We start from the raw sequence: 16,490 nt of genomic DNA, 5'->3' as shown, positions 1-16,490 counted from the left end.
ATACTAAACCACGTTTTTGTTGTACTCCTGACACATCCACTCTAATGATTGACAGTGATTTGAAGCTAAAGTTTAGCCTAAATAAACGTTTTTTTTTTCGGTCAGAATGTGGGTGGCATTGTGTATAAAGGCGACATAAAATAAAATGCAGTTTCACCGTCTCCTGCGTACATGCGACGCTAGGGAGCGAGTGGCATTGAGTTCAATAGCTGCACCCCGATAGCCCTTTATTTGTGCTCGCAGCATTTTGCCACGACTTCTATTGACTTCGCGACGAAGTACACACCTTGTGAATTCTTGCGGTTGAGAAAGCAACCTGTTCGCCGGAGTGCTCATGACGGTTCCACAACATTAAGTTTACGTAGCCAACAAGCCGATAGAGCATCCTTGATACGGCCTTGTACTCTTTCGGGTATACATCGTTCTCTTAATGACGCAATAAATTTAAGGCACAATTTCCAGTAGTTGGCAATGCCAAATGGAGTCATCGATGTGTCTTAACTTGTGCTGGTTATATGTATAATGCAATAACAGCGTCGTTTAAAAGTAAAATTGCTACGCACACATTAAGCTCGGTGCTTCATCTTTAGACATTATTTCCTCACTCGTCTATCGAAATTGTTCCTTTAGCATGTTGTCGAACCTAGCGTTTCTGTCTTTCTTTAAAGATGCATAAAGCAACAGAAGACGGCCACAAAATTGGTGGTACGCAACAAACCGCGATACAGCTATTTACTGGCTAACTTCAGAATGCTCCATTGGCCATCACACCACTGTTTCATTGGCAAAGTGAAACTGCACATACATAGCGCTCGCCCGACGTTCAGCTCTGCATTTTCGGCGTCAGTAAAAAAAAAACGCTAACCTAAAAGAGTGTTCCGTCCATTTTATGCCTACAAAGCCTACTCGAAGGCCTTTACCAACGACATTCTGATACTGCACTCTCTTTCTTCGAGTCTTAAATTGCACATAGGGGTAGTAAGTTCTTTAGAGACATTAGCTTCAAGCAGTTTCAGACCTCTGTTCAACAAAAGTCTTCAATGAAACCAGCCAACTCGTGCACGAAATCATCATCATAACCGTCAATCACAGTCTGGCTCACGTGTGCACTAATAAAGTTAGCGCTTTTCATTACCCGGCCATGCATACCGAGCTTGCACATCTACTTCTACTCTCTGGATTATAGGCTTCATTCAGTCTAAGTTTCCACGTCCGTCATCACATCGAAGTGTACACGGCAGCATGACCTTGTGCCACGCGTTTCCTATTAACCGTGGCCTCCTCCTCCACTTGAAATCATTCGCACGGCGGCAGGATGCTGGTTCGACGTGCCAGGCTCGTTGGTCAGCACCTTGGCGCGAAATCCGTATTTGTCGGCCACGTAGTGCACCTGCCGGAAGCGACCCCAGGCATCCGTGTAGCCGTAGCTGCCTTTCACGCCGCCCAGGCCGTTGCTCTTCTCTTCTCGATGCTGGGTGCCGTAACCATCCAGGACTTGGTAGCCAAATTTATAAGGCTGCCACAACTGCAACAGAATCGACGAACGCAGCTTCGGTTTCCGTGTAAATGTGAATAGTCCGAGACTCGGCAAGACGCGTGCACAGAGTTACTCAGGACACGCATTTCACCCGATTGCCTTGGTATCCTCAGCAGTCTGAAGCTGTGTAGCCTCGGCTCCATAAGAAACGCCACCTGCAGGCGCTAGGCATCAGCAGGCCTAGCGCATCATCTAGGCACTGTGACCCCTAATGTGGACTTAACTGCGCTGGCAGCCCATGTTCACGTATTGGATATTTGAGAGCGTACAAGGTCGCTAGCTGCCACAGAATAAACAATTGGAGACTGATTGAGCCCTATTCCGAAACCGTAAGCTAGGAGTTTAACCCTTTCAGTCACGAATTATGATGCACTGTCTGCAAATGCATCAAATTTGCATGGCATAATTTCAAGGCACTCAGTATTACGTTCCAAGAAATAAAATGAAGGAATGTGTTGTTTTGTGTGAGTTACAGTAGTTAACGTTAATTAGCGTGTAATTAAATATATAATTAGTCTGCAATCAGTCAGCTTCATTCATTGCACAAAAGGAATCAACTATTAGGCCCAAAATGCATGCAGTTTGTTTTTTGGTTGTATGCTTTTCGAGCGAAGAAAAAAAAATAGTCTTCACGTTGGTCCTGGAACGTCGCGCGTCGAACGATCGTCGAACATGATAGCGTCTCTAGCAAAGTGATAATCTGCAGCAATATACAGCATATAGAAGTTAAATAAGCGCTAGTTGTCCACTCAGGAAGCCTGCACGAATGTGCATACTAGGTTTCAGGCCATTTGAAGAAACACGCGGTGCGCGATGCGACTTCGAAGTTGATGTGTACAATTGTGCACACCGTGACTGGAAGGGATGAGGTTACTGGGATTCAGAATATTATAAATCACTTTTACTTTGAGCTGAATGATAAAAATGTACACAGATGACTGATCGCTGTTTGCAAAGTACGCATTCTGTCTACTTCGGTATCTGTGGCGATATGTGCCCGTAACAATGGCGATAATGCTCCTATGAATAGTGGCGATATCAGCTCATATACGAACTGGAACTGAACACATTCAGCGCGTAGTGTTTACACCTAAGCGCTAAATACATTCTACAGCTCCTAATTAGCTTAGTTCACGCACATGTCCTGTTAGAGTTTGGATGCACAATTCGATTGATCTAACTATCGATTCTAAAGGTGGCTCCTAAAGCGAATGAACAACAGATAGATTTGAATAGCTGCCGCTGGTCTTACGCGGCACCTGGCAAGCTAATCCGACAATTGCCTATGCCGACTAAAGGAAGAACAGTGATGATTAGAGGCTGGATTTTTAGACACTAAAAAAAGCGCGTTTTAGGCGCCGTAAATAGGCATGAAATACACCGTTTTAGGCCTCCAAAATCTTAAATATAGGCACAATAAATTTTTACATAAATTCAACTAACATCAAAGAAAGACCTACACGACTTGTATATCTACGACACAAAAGCAAGAAGTGTTATTGCTTGTGATCACAATCAGAATGTTATTGATAGAAATACAGAAATATTACATGTGTTTAGTATACACAAGGAGGTCCCAATGTCGAAGACTGTATCGGTACCTCCTGGCACAAAGGCGCGAATGGATGAACATAACCATGTAATTCTCCTCTCTGCCGCATGGTTCGCAAAACATGGTCTATCATTTTATTGCCTAGCATGGTGAGTCAAATGTCCACTGTCGAATAAACACACTCCTAGGTGTGTCTTTTTTTTTTTCGACATGACTGAGAAGGGCAACAAAGGAGCAGACAGCCAGAACGCCCAAACACCAGAAGGCAAGGATGCCTCGTATTGGTCGGGTCTAATCGCGCAGGATGAATTTCTCTCCTGCCGGTAAACACCTTAAAACGCTCCTCACCAGGTTGTAACACTTCGAGCTGACAAGTTTAATGCATGCGCTGGGCGCTCATGATCACGCTGCAACCTACATGGGCGATCATGATCACCCATGTAGGGTTGCAGAAATAGCGTCTTTTCCTTTCTTCAACATCTCCTTTCCTCAACATCTCGTCCTCGTCCTCCTCCAACCGCTCGCGCCATGTCAGCGCAGCGGTGTAGTGTGGTCCATTTCACTACTGCTAACGGTTGTTTTTCGGAAGTTGGTTGAACAAGAGGGCTAGGTTGAGCAACATAGAGTTCCGAAATATTATAGAAATACGCTCTATCCGAAAGACCAATGTTGCCAGGTAACATGAATAACGTTCTCAAACTACACTCGAAAGCGAAATTTAAGGGTAAATAGTGTTGATGTAGGCACCGATTCCGAAAATAGGCATTTATAGGCAGTTATATGAATTTAGGCACAAACACCAGAAATAGGCTTTTATAGGCACTATAAAAACACTATAAAAGCCCTTCTTAACCTCTAATTCATGCTGATATATCAAAGTGACACAATAGGAATGCAAGGAACAAAATATGCATTTGCCTAAAATCCGGTCTCTAGTGATGATATTAACGACTCTGTATACATGCACGGAAGACAGTTGAAGCAGTCCAGGTGTAACCGAAAAATTATGTGGTATATATCCATCCATCAGTAAACGTAAATAATATGACGGTGACGATCGAGTACCTTTCCGTAGCCTCCACCGCCATAGCCACCACCTCCGTAGCCTCCGCCACCGTAGCCTCCACCACCAAGATAACCGCAGTCCACTCGCGTCAGCAGAGCAGCTGTTGCCATCATACACTGTGGGCACAAAACACACGCATCAGGAACGTGGTTGGCAGGACTTGCGCATTACTGGTTGGTTGTGTCGGTTAGCCGGACATGAGAACTGCTGCGCAATACGTGCAGTACAGTATCCAAGCCCATGCACGCCCCGCTCTAAACGCTAGTATCAATTTACAAGAAATTGCCACCGAAATTCACTAGTAACACTTTCTATTGTCAATGGGAGTAGCATACGGGCGATACATATGCAGCACATTTATGCACACGTAACACACGTTTTAGGCCATGGGTTATAACTTTTATTCTCACATTGTTTCCTTCTAAGGTTCGGCTGTTTGCCTATCATCACTAAGTTCTTATCTTAATAGTTCGTCTTGGAAATCGGTCATTTCCGATTATCCTACTACGTTGTCGCGAATGTCAAGTCCACTCCTATTGCTTTCCTCAAAGCCACTACTTATGGCACAACTACAGGCTATCAGCTAGTCTAGTCTGCCCATGGTACAATGTCTCAGTATAAGCGTCATAATCACGAAGTCTCTCGGGAGCTCCTGCTCTATAGTAATACATTTTTGGCCGCTGCCTTGGCACTTTTCCTTATACCTGTATATCAATAAGTTCCGTACTCTATTCATGTACCACTATTTTTTCGGGTTTTTCGTTTCCTTTTCACTTTCAGCGCTTTGTTTCAAAAAAATGTGGACCATTGCTGTGGCCTGGCATATTCGTGGGCACTTTTAAAACGTGAATGTATGAACAGTAACAATCATCAAAATTTCCGTGACGACAATGTCTGGAGCCATAGAAGACGGCTGATCAGGCCGGTCATAGAGGGTCTAACAAACTGAACGCCCATTATATATCCCAATAGCAGAAGAATTTACAGTTCTTTTCTTGTGTGTTCTATTCTTGACACATTCATCTGTGTTTTCCCCCCATTTGAGATGTTCTACAACTTCTGATGCATTTCAGCCTTCACCATACAACGCCAAGTAGCCAACACCATGCAAAGATACCAAGCAGTCCTTAGCTAGTGAAGTAATAAACAAAAGTATTCAAAGTAAGGCGACGTAAGTGCGTCATATCGGTAATTGCAGTCCTCATAACCGTAATAGTATAGGTGACTGTCTTTTTATGTCTATCGGTAGAACCTCTGTTCTCACTTGACAACATGCGTTACCGATACAATCATCACATTCCACTTGACTGGAGCAATATTGGTCGTCGTGCTCCTGGGTCAGTATTCGTAAGCTCTAACACAATTTATATTTATAGATTCTGCAGCATTAGTGCACCAGTAATATCAATCGAAATGTCGACTTAGCCGATCTACACCATCCAAATGGAGTTCAACGCAGGTGAAAAATGGTTTGCATAACTTTTAGAGCAGGTACAACTTACAGTGCCAACATATACCTAGATATATTTGATACTCATGCTAAGAAACCGGCAAGCAAAAATTATACAATGTGCATTTATTTTACTTCAATAAACCAGCTTTGAAGCTTGTAATAGTTTATCTAACTGGGTCTATATATTTAGGTATATGCGCAGGAGGCAGAAATTTTTGATTGAGGAATGGTAAAAAAAATAATTTGCAAGTAAAATTACTTTATTCGAGGATCTTAGGCGCAATCCTGACGGTACATTTCTGCACTAAACTATTTACGAAAATTGTCAAAAAATGCAATTACGTATTGCAGAATTTTGCAACAACTATACCTATGAAAAGTTGTTTGAAGTCATTCGAACAATTAACCAGATACGCACGTGGCATTGCGTTCTTTCTTTGGTTCTGCACAAAGTTACTTCGCTTCTGCTTCTGCACTATGTGTACTTTACTCCCTCTGCCGTAATGATTCCGCTCTTTGTATTTACCGGAGGAAGCATTTTGAAAAATCATAAACCGATCAATCAGGTGCGATTTGCAGCACCAAAAGTCGAGCCCTCAACATTCTGATGCTGATGAATCTGAAAGGTATTACAAACTCTAGGTATGCTCACTACACAGCATTAGTAACCGCTGTTACGTGAAATATGATCCCCGCTTTGCATATCTGCGCTGGACGACACGAGGTTTCGTCCAAGTATTAATGTCAGCATACATACGTGCCTTAGATATTTATTCTACGCTACGAAGACCCGTATATCATCAGCCATGATTCCAGTTATCTTTCTTGCACACTTGCGGCTGTTTTCCTTTCCTTAGTACAGTCAAGAAAGAAAACAATGCTAAGAGAGGGTTCACATATCGACGTTTCAGAGTACAGTCATAAAAATAAAGATAACATTACACGCAGCAACTCCGGCACCTCTTCACGTGGCGTATCCTTTAAAGATTAAATTCTGGGGTTTTACGCGCCGAAATCCCAATCGTTAATTTGGTGTAGGCGGATCTCAAGTTGACCCCGGTCACATGTTTTAACTTGATAGCATTAAAGAGCTCGTATTCCGGCGTTGGCGTCGGTATCGGCGTCGGCGTCGGCTTCGTTGGTTGTGAGCGAAAAATTAGCGTTATCCATGAGCGAAAATTCGAGAGAGATGCAAATAAAGAAATAATAAAAATCCAGAACTTCTGCGGGGAAAGTTGTTTTCCACCACAGAGCAGCGCCCGTTTTCTTTCTCCTTAATTACCTGCATTTCCGCACCAAAAGCAGTAATAACACAGTGCATAAACCGGTGGGGACATTGGCATGAAGGAGTGGATGCTTACGTAATGGTTATAATTCTGTTGAAGAATGTCAAGTTAGGGACCCAGTACCTGAGTGGCTTGGGAAGCTTGAGCCACAATATGGCATCAACTCGTTCACAGAGTTGTTGAAACATTTCAGATCACTTAGTTTAGTGAATTTTGCATGTGCGAAGACCTAAGAATATTCTAAGATGTCATCGCATCATGGGCGTATGAATACTTGCTTTTATTAGGCACTATGTTTCTGCTGTAGCAATGAACCAGTAGTATTTACGTGCACGCCTGCAATGTGCAAATAGAGGAAACAGCTGTGCCTTTGGCCCAATGCTTCGTTATTGTGGTTGCCTTCGCATTCCCTACACATCAGTATCCTCCTCAGCGACACCACATCATTACTAAACAGAATTTTAAACGTTGATGCCTACCAGTAGAGTGACGTAGCCACACCTGGACATGACGTAGATAACCGAAGTCCGATTGCTTTCCGATGATAAATCCGAAGATAGCAGTCGTTGTACGATGATAGGACCACGAAAGGCACTCGCACGCACACGTGAAAGAATTGAGGCAGCCACGGCAGTTGCGCCCTTTTTAAGGGCTCGGCGTCGTCAACCATCCTCTCGAAGCCGAGAAGGCAGGTCTCAAGCATTGCAAACCACAGTCGTTCACGCTCCGCCGCCGGTACCACGTGCTTACCGGCCGCACACGATGCTTCGCAGTCTTACTCGACGCCTCACCTCATGCGTGGACGATTATATCCAAGAACGAGGCGTACAAGCGGCGCCAGTGCTCGTGCAGCGTATCGCGCTATGCCGCGTCCCTGCCCGACAATGCATAACCCTTTGGAGCCCAAAGAAAACTTTCTGCGCCACCGTTGTTCCTGTTCCGCGAGGTGCTGGTGGCTCGGAATGCGTCAGAAAGCGAGTTATGCAGCAACCATAAGTTGTTACGTGCGCCGTTGATTAGCCTTTCGCTGTTTCCTTACGTTCCGTCCGACATCGTTATACAGGTGGCAATTAGATTGTTCCTTCTCCGCTGCGAGGCGTGTTAAGTCGGTTGCGCTTTCTTTCGCAGGTATAGACACGAGCAACGCGTTGCAGAAGCAAAGCGGCCAAGCGCGTATTAGGTATGCGCTTTCAAATGTTACCGGAAGTCTCTTTCTTGCACCACGCCCTCAATACAGTTTCGTTCAACGTTCAAACCTGCGAAAGTGCGTCATCCTTGACATAAAAGTGGACATAAAGACAGCGGTTTCTCTAGTCAAAATATATGCTATAATGAGTTTACCTAGGCCTTGAAAAGCCTTCGAGGTTGGTGCAACCGCAGCGGGCTTCTCAACGAAGCAGTCCGTGAGTCTGAGTGCGGCCAGACAGATAAGATAGAGAAATTACAAAACTCAAATTTGCCGTATCACTCAAGAACTCTCATCAGGCATGCGGGTTTCACACTGCGTCGGCAGTCATTTGGTTAGTAACTCTCAAACGACGAGCGACACGTTTCAACATGTCTTCAGAAAGGCATAAGAGCTCAGACATCTTTAGCCCCTTTGTCTGGTAAGAATGTACTTCCCTTTATGAAAGATGGAACCACCGGTACGCTTAATTGTCGTATAACGCAATGCAGAAGCAACCACATGTAAAAGAGTCGTTGATTCGGTAGACGACGTTATACGGTAGTCGGCTTTGTTTTCGAGGCAATACAATTATTTTATGTCGAATCATTCCCGGCTTCAAGGAGTACAGGCGCCGATGCACTCCGGAACAAGCCTCCGTCACAGCATAGTAGACCAGTGGATTTAGCTTGTCCAAACATTGCCGTAATACCTGTGGCGCTTACGTCTCGGAATGTTGAGACCAACAGTGCTTTAACTTATTGTTTTTATGAGAGTCAAGGCATACCTTGACTAATGACGTAAGTGTAACAATGTTTCACAGTTGTTAATGAGTAGCTGTTGTTCTCTCTTTCTCGACGATGAAGCATATATACGAAACTGTTTCTTACAATTTGTAGTTAGAGAAACCAAAACAACATCTCGCTACAGTGCTATTATTTTAGGCAAAATCTCTAGGGTTGTCGCATTAATAGACTGCAAGATGAAAGTGTTAAGGTTAAGATGCAAATTGTCTAAACCGTTCCAGAGAATTCTTTCGCTCACCTTCTTCAATTTCCAGCACTTCCTAGCAGCTCCCCTTCATCCAATCATCGTCGACCCCGGAAAACAGTCACACGTACAAGGTATCGCGTAGAGAAAACGTTTCCTTTTATGTATATACTAAATTTGCTTTCCATACAGCTGCGCCGCGCCGGCTGAAAACCACTGCCATAGTTCCAAGGAGTGAGAAATGAAGGCACGTAGATGAAAGCACTGATGCCTCTGCCATGCGTCCCCGCTCCGCGATGCGTCCACTATAAACGGGCTCAACCCTCCCGTGACACACCAGGCACGTTGCTTTTGACGACCGGCCGGTAGCCTTGCTCATCGGCCACGTACTCCACGTTGACGAACTGTCCCTCCTTGTTGGTGACGCCGTACGAGCCACGCCGGGCACCTCCCGCGTCACTCGACTCCTCGTGGAAGTGATTGCCTCCTTCCGGATTGGGTATGTCGTACCGAAACTGGTACGCCTCACCCTGGGCCTGTGATGTAAATGCACCACACGTTTGGATCGCCAAGCGCCGGAAACATCGCAACGTACACTGTGAAGAAAATTAGCTGCACGGTTGCATCCGCATTACGCGCAGGCCGGGGAGCTAAGTTCGGAATTGCGCAGAGACAGCATTTCGTCTAGTGTCATGGGATTGCGCTAAACTCTTTCTGTTGGAATGTAAATTAATATAGCGATTGTGTGTAAGCTGCAAGAGGCATGCAGCCTTCTGCTACTCGCCAATGCGTTACGAACATGGCAAGTTAAAGGCACCTTCAACACGTAGTTAGGCAAGATATGCATATGCCCACGTAAGCCGGTTATTAGGTTAACCCACCTGACTTTCATTTCCATATATTTCTCTCTGTTGCAATATCTTCGTCAGGAAAATATCGTGACAGATAACAACAGAACCTGACTTGATTTCCAAGTGGTGTTAAAGAAGTAATCGCTGCCATGTCTGCAAGAACTGGCAGCAGCCATATAGCATATTTATAAAGGTGAGTCACATTGTCGTCGAGAAAAATATCTATCCGGTGTCGCAGTCGCAAACCTGCAGGGGGATCATGGCGAGAAGGAAGTGAAACGAAGGCTAACTATGCATGGCCTGATTGGATACCATAGTCGTGAACACAGGGGTAGCGTAGTGAGCAAACAAGTGAGGAAAATATTTGTTCTACTAACATTTCCCTCCCCTCTGTCTGAATTACGCAGAGATGACACCGGCCACTACTTTATTCCGCTTAGAAGTGAGGTCACCGATCATGCCTATGAAAATTTCTCACATAGGCATACACATACGTCCCCTGACTATGTTGTGTCACTCCGCATGAAAACGTTTTGTCAATGACTGCAGTGGTGCGCCGAGTAACAGATCCTACAGTCTCACTACGGCTCACACTAGTGTCCTACTCCTTTATTTTCCAATCGGAGTGAGCAAACGTTGAAGCTTCCATTTCTCACATACTTATCACATGCTGAAAAAAGAAACTGTAACGTCATTATGCATATTACAATCATTAAGCACATGTTTGAGCATAAAGGAGTTGCGCTCGGTGACCACTCTATCTGGCAAAATTTTCCACTTCGCTACGGCGCTAGACACATACGACTGGTTGAAAGATGTTGAGCCCCAACTATGGGGATATAAAGGATAAAAGGGAAGAGTGCGTATATTAATATTAAATATGCGCTTCTTTGTACTATGGGGTTGTTTTACGAGCTGTGTATTAGATATGGTCATCTTCCTGAAAGTATTAATTGAGCACTTCGCATTGTTATGACTACGACAGAAAGGGGCCATTTGATAGGCCACGTGCCGGTGTTTCGACTGACATGATTCGAAAGCGTAATGTGTCCACTATGCAAAATGTTTGCCAATGCCTTGAAAGAGCCATATGTGACAGGAAGCTGGCGTTTAGTAAAAAATGTAAGCGTGGACAAGGTTCCGTGTGGGGGGGGGGGGAGATATGCGACTGCAAAAACTATATATATATATATATATATATATATAGTATATATATATATATATATATATATATATATGTGTGTGTGTGTGTGTGTGTGTGTGTGTGTGTGTGTGTGTGTGTGTGTGTGTGTGTGTGTGTGTGTGTGTGTGTGTGTGTGGTGTGTGTGTGTGTGTGTGTGTGTGTGTGTGTGTGTAGTACATTCTTCCGTCATTTTCAATGCACCGACATGCTGCGTCATGGTTGTAGTGATCCAAAGGAATTGGTTGGAGAAGGCGGAAAAGAAGAGGCTAGAAGAAGAGGTAGAAGAAGCCAGGAGGAATGTAAATAAAATGGCTGAAAGCAAACTGCTTTCGTTGGATCTTTATAATGGTTAGTGTACTTTTGTGTTGTTTCAGGTTTGTCTAGCCTATTTAGCTTTTATGCAAGTGCTACGCGCATGTTTTCCATGTATCCTGAGTGATAAAAACATAATTTCGACATTAAATTTGCGTAGTCACTTCGCTCCTGTGAACGACACGTGGGCAACTAAGATGCACGTACCTTTAAAATGATCTAATTTGTTTCATTGTTATGGTTTGTGCGCGTATTTTTTTACAAACTTTTGTCAGTCAATTGCCACCAAGTTTCTTTTTATTTCAATTTTTATGTCGTAGTTGCTGCATTCCTTTATATTTTGAACCATGGTTTTATAACGGCTCTCTGAGCATGCGCAATTCCGCCGGCGCCTGCATTACCTATGTGCACGTCCTTTACGCTCTCAACTGCACTTTGAATAACGCCGGTGTTCAACGGATGAAAACCTAGCGCAGAGTTCAAAGTGTGACAGATTATCTCTTACAGAGGAAGCGTAATTATTAAATTTTGACCAGTATTTCTTCAGAGCTTGCGGTTGCTTTGTTCTCTTTACAACATAATTAGCCATTGTCTCAAGCCGGTTGAAAAGAAATATTACTTACTTGTTGCGCTTGCACCATCGTCACAGCGACCACAACGAGGCCTAGCAGAATCACCATCTTTGCCTGGAATGCATGAAAGGGAAATACACGGATATAAAATGCAGTAAAGCGCTTGAATATGTCCACACGTTGCCAGCGCCATACAATATTACCTCTTGTAAATTAAATTCATTCGAGCAATGCACACAGCACAATACAGAAAAATTATGGGAGAGAATAAAATCTGAAAAGAAGACACCGCATGCTCATATTACTGACTTTCTGTAAACTTCCACACTAAACCATGGTGAGCTGGGTGCTCGAGTGGGTGACGGATTGCGCTCGCACGTGAAGGCGCGTAGTCACAAATCCACCCTGAAAGGCCATCAATTTCTGGTTTGGTGCGTCTAACTGTCCCCACGTGGGAGCGGCCCGTGGTGTCACCCTAAGGGGTGGCACTTCTCCGGATTTTTAAATAAAGTTCTTCGTACCGTACCGTGCGCCAACTAACAAGTTGTCAACGACAACAAAAACTGAAGGTCAACGTTCCTTTTTTTTCTACACTTTCATACCGAGGATTCAACATTGATAGTAAGTGCGGCGTAACAAATTATACTCCTTGTTTTCTTGCCAGCGTAAGTTTTCACGGTGGCTTATCAAAAGTTATGGAAGCTTTCTATATTGTGTCTTTGACTTTTTAAGAATATAACGCAGGCTATCATAGCAATAACAGGCTATCAAGCACTAGAATATGGCAAAAAGAAAAGGTGATGCCATGGCGGCACTCCGGTTGAGGAAACTACAAGGCGGCATTTCCACGCATTTCCACCCTTTTTTTTGGTTACGAGATTTCTGCTTCACGAACGCTTTTGTTACACTGACAGTGCTTTCTCTGTTTGTATTGAAGAATGGCAATTTACCAATACATGTCAGGGGTAGTGTGTGTGTGTGTGTGTGTGTGTGTGTGTGTGTGTGTGTGTGTGTGTGTGTGTGTGTGTGTGTGTGTGTGTGTGTGTGTGTGTGTGTGTGTGTGTGTGTGTGTGTGTGTGTGTGTGTGTGTGTGTGTGTGTGTGTGTGTGTGTGTGTGTGTGTGTGTTTTCTTGCTATGTCATCATATTCCATATTCGAAAATGCAGTGCCGAGCATTTGTAGGCGACGTGCTGCAGCGTTGTCATGGAATTGGGTGGCAGAGGTGTGTACCAAGCGAAGCCACTAGTCGGTCACATAGCAGTGCCACATGAAACGCGTAAGTAACAAGTGCCGGAAATCGTGGGTTCACGTTCGCTTTGAAAAGTAGTACTTCATTTTGGCTCTTGGTAATTACCCAGCAGCAGGCAACTGAAGCGGAGTTTATCCACAGTTAGAGTCGCCAGGAAGCAATATCACCGCCTACGTGCTCGGCGATGCCTGTCTGGTTGACTCCCTGCCTTTCCGTCCTTCTCTCCTCCTCTTATGGATGCCTATGGCAAGTGACTGATTGTGTTGCCTATTATAAATGAGTGAGCACATCAAGTTCTCGGGTGACAGCTTGTTAGATGCGAAGCAGCTATTGCTCGGGGCTGTGTCCGTAGTTCCATTGGCGACGGTCCGCTTTCTGTCACCTAGCATAGCCTTCTGAGCGCGCGCTCGCGCCAACGAGAAGTCTTCCTCTTGTTCTTCGACCGCCTTGATTATCATACGTGCAGAGCACCTTAGGGGCCCGGGCTGCCGTATGCTGTCCTAGCTTGGCGTAACGCAGACAAAACCATGCGTGCTGGCAGGTGCTAGCGCGTTCGGGTCTGTGTAAGGGGCTGGGTAAGACGCTGTGGCCTCACCCCCTTACACTCTCTCAGCAATCACGTGATGGCGAGATTCTGCGACGCGCGACGAACCCGCGTGGCGTGCTCCAACAAGAGTTCGGGACGAGTAACAGCAACAGCAACTGCAGTGAATTCATGGTGTGCTCCATGGTGTGTTATCATCGCGCAAGGTGCCCGTGATGACCGAAACATTATATCGTCCCATGCGCTGCTTCGCATCGCCACATGGTTCTCTTTAGTGGGAGATGGTGTAATTTTTTTTTTATTTTACATCTACCAACAAGCTTGAATAAACAAACTTTTTCAAAAAATTTGCTAACATTCTCTGGCAACAAATTATTGTCCAGGCAACGAGCCAGCAACCTTTCACGGCAGGTGGTGAAGGAGTCAACAAGCAACCATCACCTGCCGTGTAAGATTGCTGGCTCGTAGCCTGGACAATTGTGTGTTGCCAGACGATGTTATCGAATTGTTTGGAGTCATTAACCCGTCGAAATGTCACACAAGAAAGACTTTTCAGTTTTTTCAGACCCCCTATCCTGGGGCGTAGCCTCAACGCGACACCTCAGCACGTACTACATCTCTCCATTTCAATACCCAAATTTCTTATTACCATGAGATGCCTAGAATAAAACGACGCTCTAAACACTATCATTAGTCGCAGATAGCAATTCCGAAGGTATGCATCGTTGTAGGCAGGGACGTGGACCTTCTGTAGCCACTGGTCTAGATGCGGCCAATATTGAGCTTCATTGGAGCTGGGGTCGAAGAAGCTACCAGTCTAATTTCTAAATGGCTCACAATTGGTCACTACATCGTCGACAGTTCTAGTTCATTCTCCTCTCCCCAAAGCTGATTAGCTGTCCAGAAATTCAAAGTTCAGACCAATCCCCAAAGGTTTTCGTCAAAGTACATATATCTCCCTCCGCTGTGCGTCCCTACCTCTTCAACGACCTCTATGTAGGTAATCCTCAAAGGAAAGAATGAAAGAATTGCAGGTCTGAGAACGAACACAGGCTTACGTTCAAGCTGCTCCTGTCAGGGAGATGCAGACTTAAACAGGACGTGTACTGCCAAACAATAATAGCCATTTGTTTTAAAGAACTTATTCGAGCGAATACCGACTTGGATTTGGAATACCGACTACGTTGTAACAACATCAGAACCAATAGCATGTAATGTTTATATTATATATAACATTGCAAATCGCGCTTGGTCGAAGGCAAGGGCAGCAGGATATCACAGAGCTAGCCTGTTCTTCAACATGAAGAAAATGTGGCGTATTTGGGGTCACGGTATTTTGCTGCTCCATATAAGACGTGGACTCGGCTGCGCACTGCAATGGCAGCATTTCAATACTGATAGAATCCGTGGAACACTTGTTCACAGCTCTTCATGTGAACCTCATGGGCTTATGTTTAAAGCTATTGTGGATACCGGCCACGGCGTTTGTCAAACGCCTTTAGGTCCCTTGATATTTTGACGGAGTTGCTAAACTCACATTATTAAACCCTTATTATTAAGCCTACATTTTTAATTTTCTGAGAGAGCGTAAATATACTGCTTCTAACATTAAAGTTTCACCATCGTACTTTCAGTTTTGTTGTTTATAGTAGGAAAAAACGCGCCGAGGTCGCTCGTACCAGAAGGCAGCGCAAGCGAAGACCAATTCCTCACCATGTTTGAATTCCGGTGTAGCTGAAAGCCAGAAGCACGTCTCCGTTTGTCAACACAGAAGACAAGAACGCCACAGACTCGGTCAAGTCAAACTCCCGAAGGTACTCGTACGCGTTCGTCCTTTATATACGAATAGCTTACGTCTACATGCCACCCTTTTCACTTGTACGCCTTCTCTTTCCTTTTCCGACATTTTCCGTTTTGTTTTTCTTTCCATCTTGTGGACCTGCGTCATCCTGACATTTCTCGCTGCTTCTGCAAAGGTTCCAGCGTTGGCAGCAATCGCTGGCGCGGCCGGACGACGCGCAAGCGCAGCGACGTACTCGCGTAATTACGACACACTCACAAAGGCACATACACAACCGCTGCAAACGCCTCCACGCTTTCCTCGGCGACCTTAGTGTAAGCGAAACGGAAATAATAAAACAATGTTTTCTTTCACTTTGATGGTTACGAACATAACAAAAAAAAGGAATTGAGGGAAGCACACATCACACTGCCTACACCCCCGCTTCTGGCCTCAGCGAGCGATCGTCCTTCACCTTCAGCGGTGCCCGAGGCGCCGACGCGGGCCGATGGTGGTGAAGAGAGAGCGCCGGCCAATTAGGCGTGACCTGCTATGATCGCTAGCCGTCTCCTCGGGTCGTGTGCACGAACATCAAGCCAGGACCCTTCGGGGTCAAGGAGAAACTAACCATCACCTCGCACCAACTCAGGTCTACGCCGGCTGCCTCGGCCCTTTACAAGAGTCCCCGGTCGCTGATTGCGGGATTGATGTTGAGGACCACGTTTTCTGTATTTGCATGGCCGATGGGGAAACCTTTTAACTCCTCGAAGGCGCGCTTGGAGGTGGTGTGCCTTGAAGAGGTGAAGCGTGGGTCAGTTGGCGCGTGTCGTATATGATAGCGCACCTGTTCGACGCTTGTTGTGCGGAGCGAGCGTAGGAAAGTATACCTGATCTATCGATCTATAGCAGGCGGTGAAAGAGAAAATCCCGCTCCGACGTGCCAAGAGGCA

At 45.1% G+C, this 16,490-nt stretch overlaps 2 protein-coding genes across 2 annotated transcripts; both read right to left on the bottom strand.

The window, feature by feature from the left end:
- Window positions 1–1,243: 1,243 nt before the first annotated feature.
- Window positions 1,244–4,269, bottom strand: LOC119397373 (cuticle protein 16.8-like). The gene is made up of 2 exons (XM_037664806.2): window positions 4,155–4,269; window positions 1,244–1,525 (listed from the first exon to the last, which is right to left on the bottom strand). Exons 1-2 carry the CDS (start codon window positions 4,266–4,268, stop codon window positions 1,268–1,270), a joined length of 372 nt encoding a protein of 123 aa, XP_037520734.2. The 5' UTR covers window position 4,269; the 3' UTR covers window positions 1,244–1,267.
- Window positions 4,270–9,196: 4,927 nt separating this feature from the next.
- Window positions 9,197–15,642, bottom strand: LOC119395942 (adult-specific rigid cuticular protein 15.7). The gene is made up of 3 exons (XM_037662973.2): window positions 15,474–15,642; window positions 12,019–12,081; window positions 9,197–9,585 (listed from the first exon to the last, which is right to left on the bottom strand). Exons 1-3 carry the CDS (start codon window positions 15,474–15,476, stop codon window positions 9,367–9,369), a joined length of 285 nt encoding a protein of 94 aa, XP_037518901.1. The 5' UTR covers window positions 15,477–15,642; the 3' UTR covers window positions 9,197–9,366.
- Between the last annotated feature and the right edge of the window lie 848 nt (window positions 15,643–16,490).

This window comes from Rhipicephalus sanguineus, chromosome 6, assembly GCF_013339695.2.
Source record: "Rhipicephalus sanguineus isolate Rsan-2018 chromosome 6, BIME_Rsan_1.4, whole genome shotgun sequence".
In the NCBI taxonomy this organism is placed as follows: Eukaryota; Metazoa; Arthropoda; class Arachnida; order Ixodida; family Ixodidae; genus Rhipicephalus; species Rhipicephalus sanguineus.
Note: the sequence above shows the minus strand (reverse complement) of the source record. Positions and strands in the feature narration are given on the sequence as shown.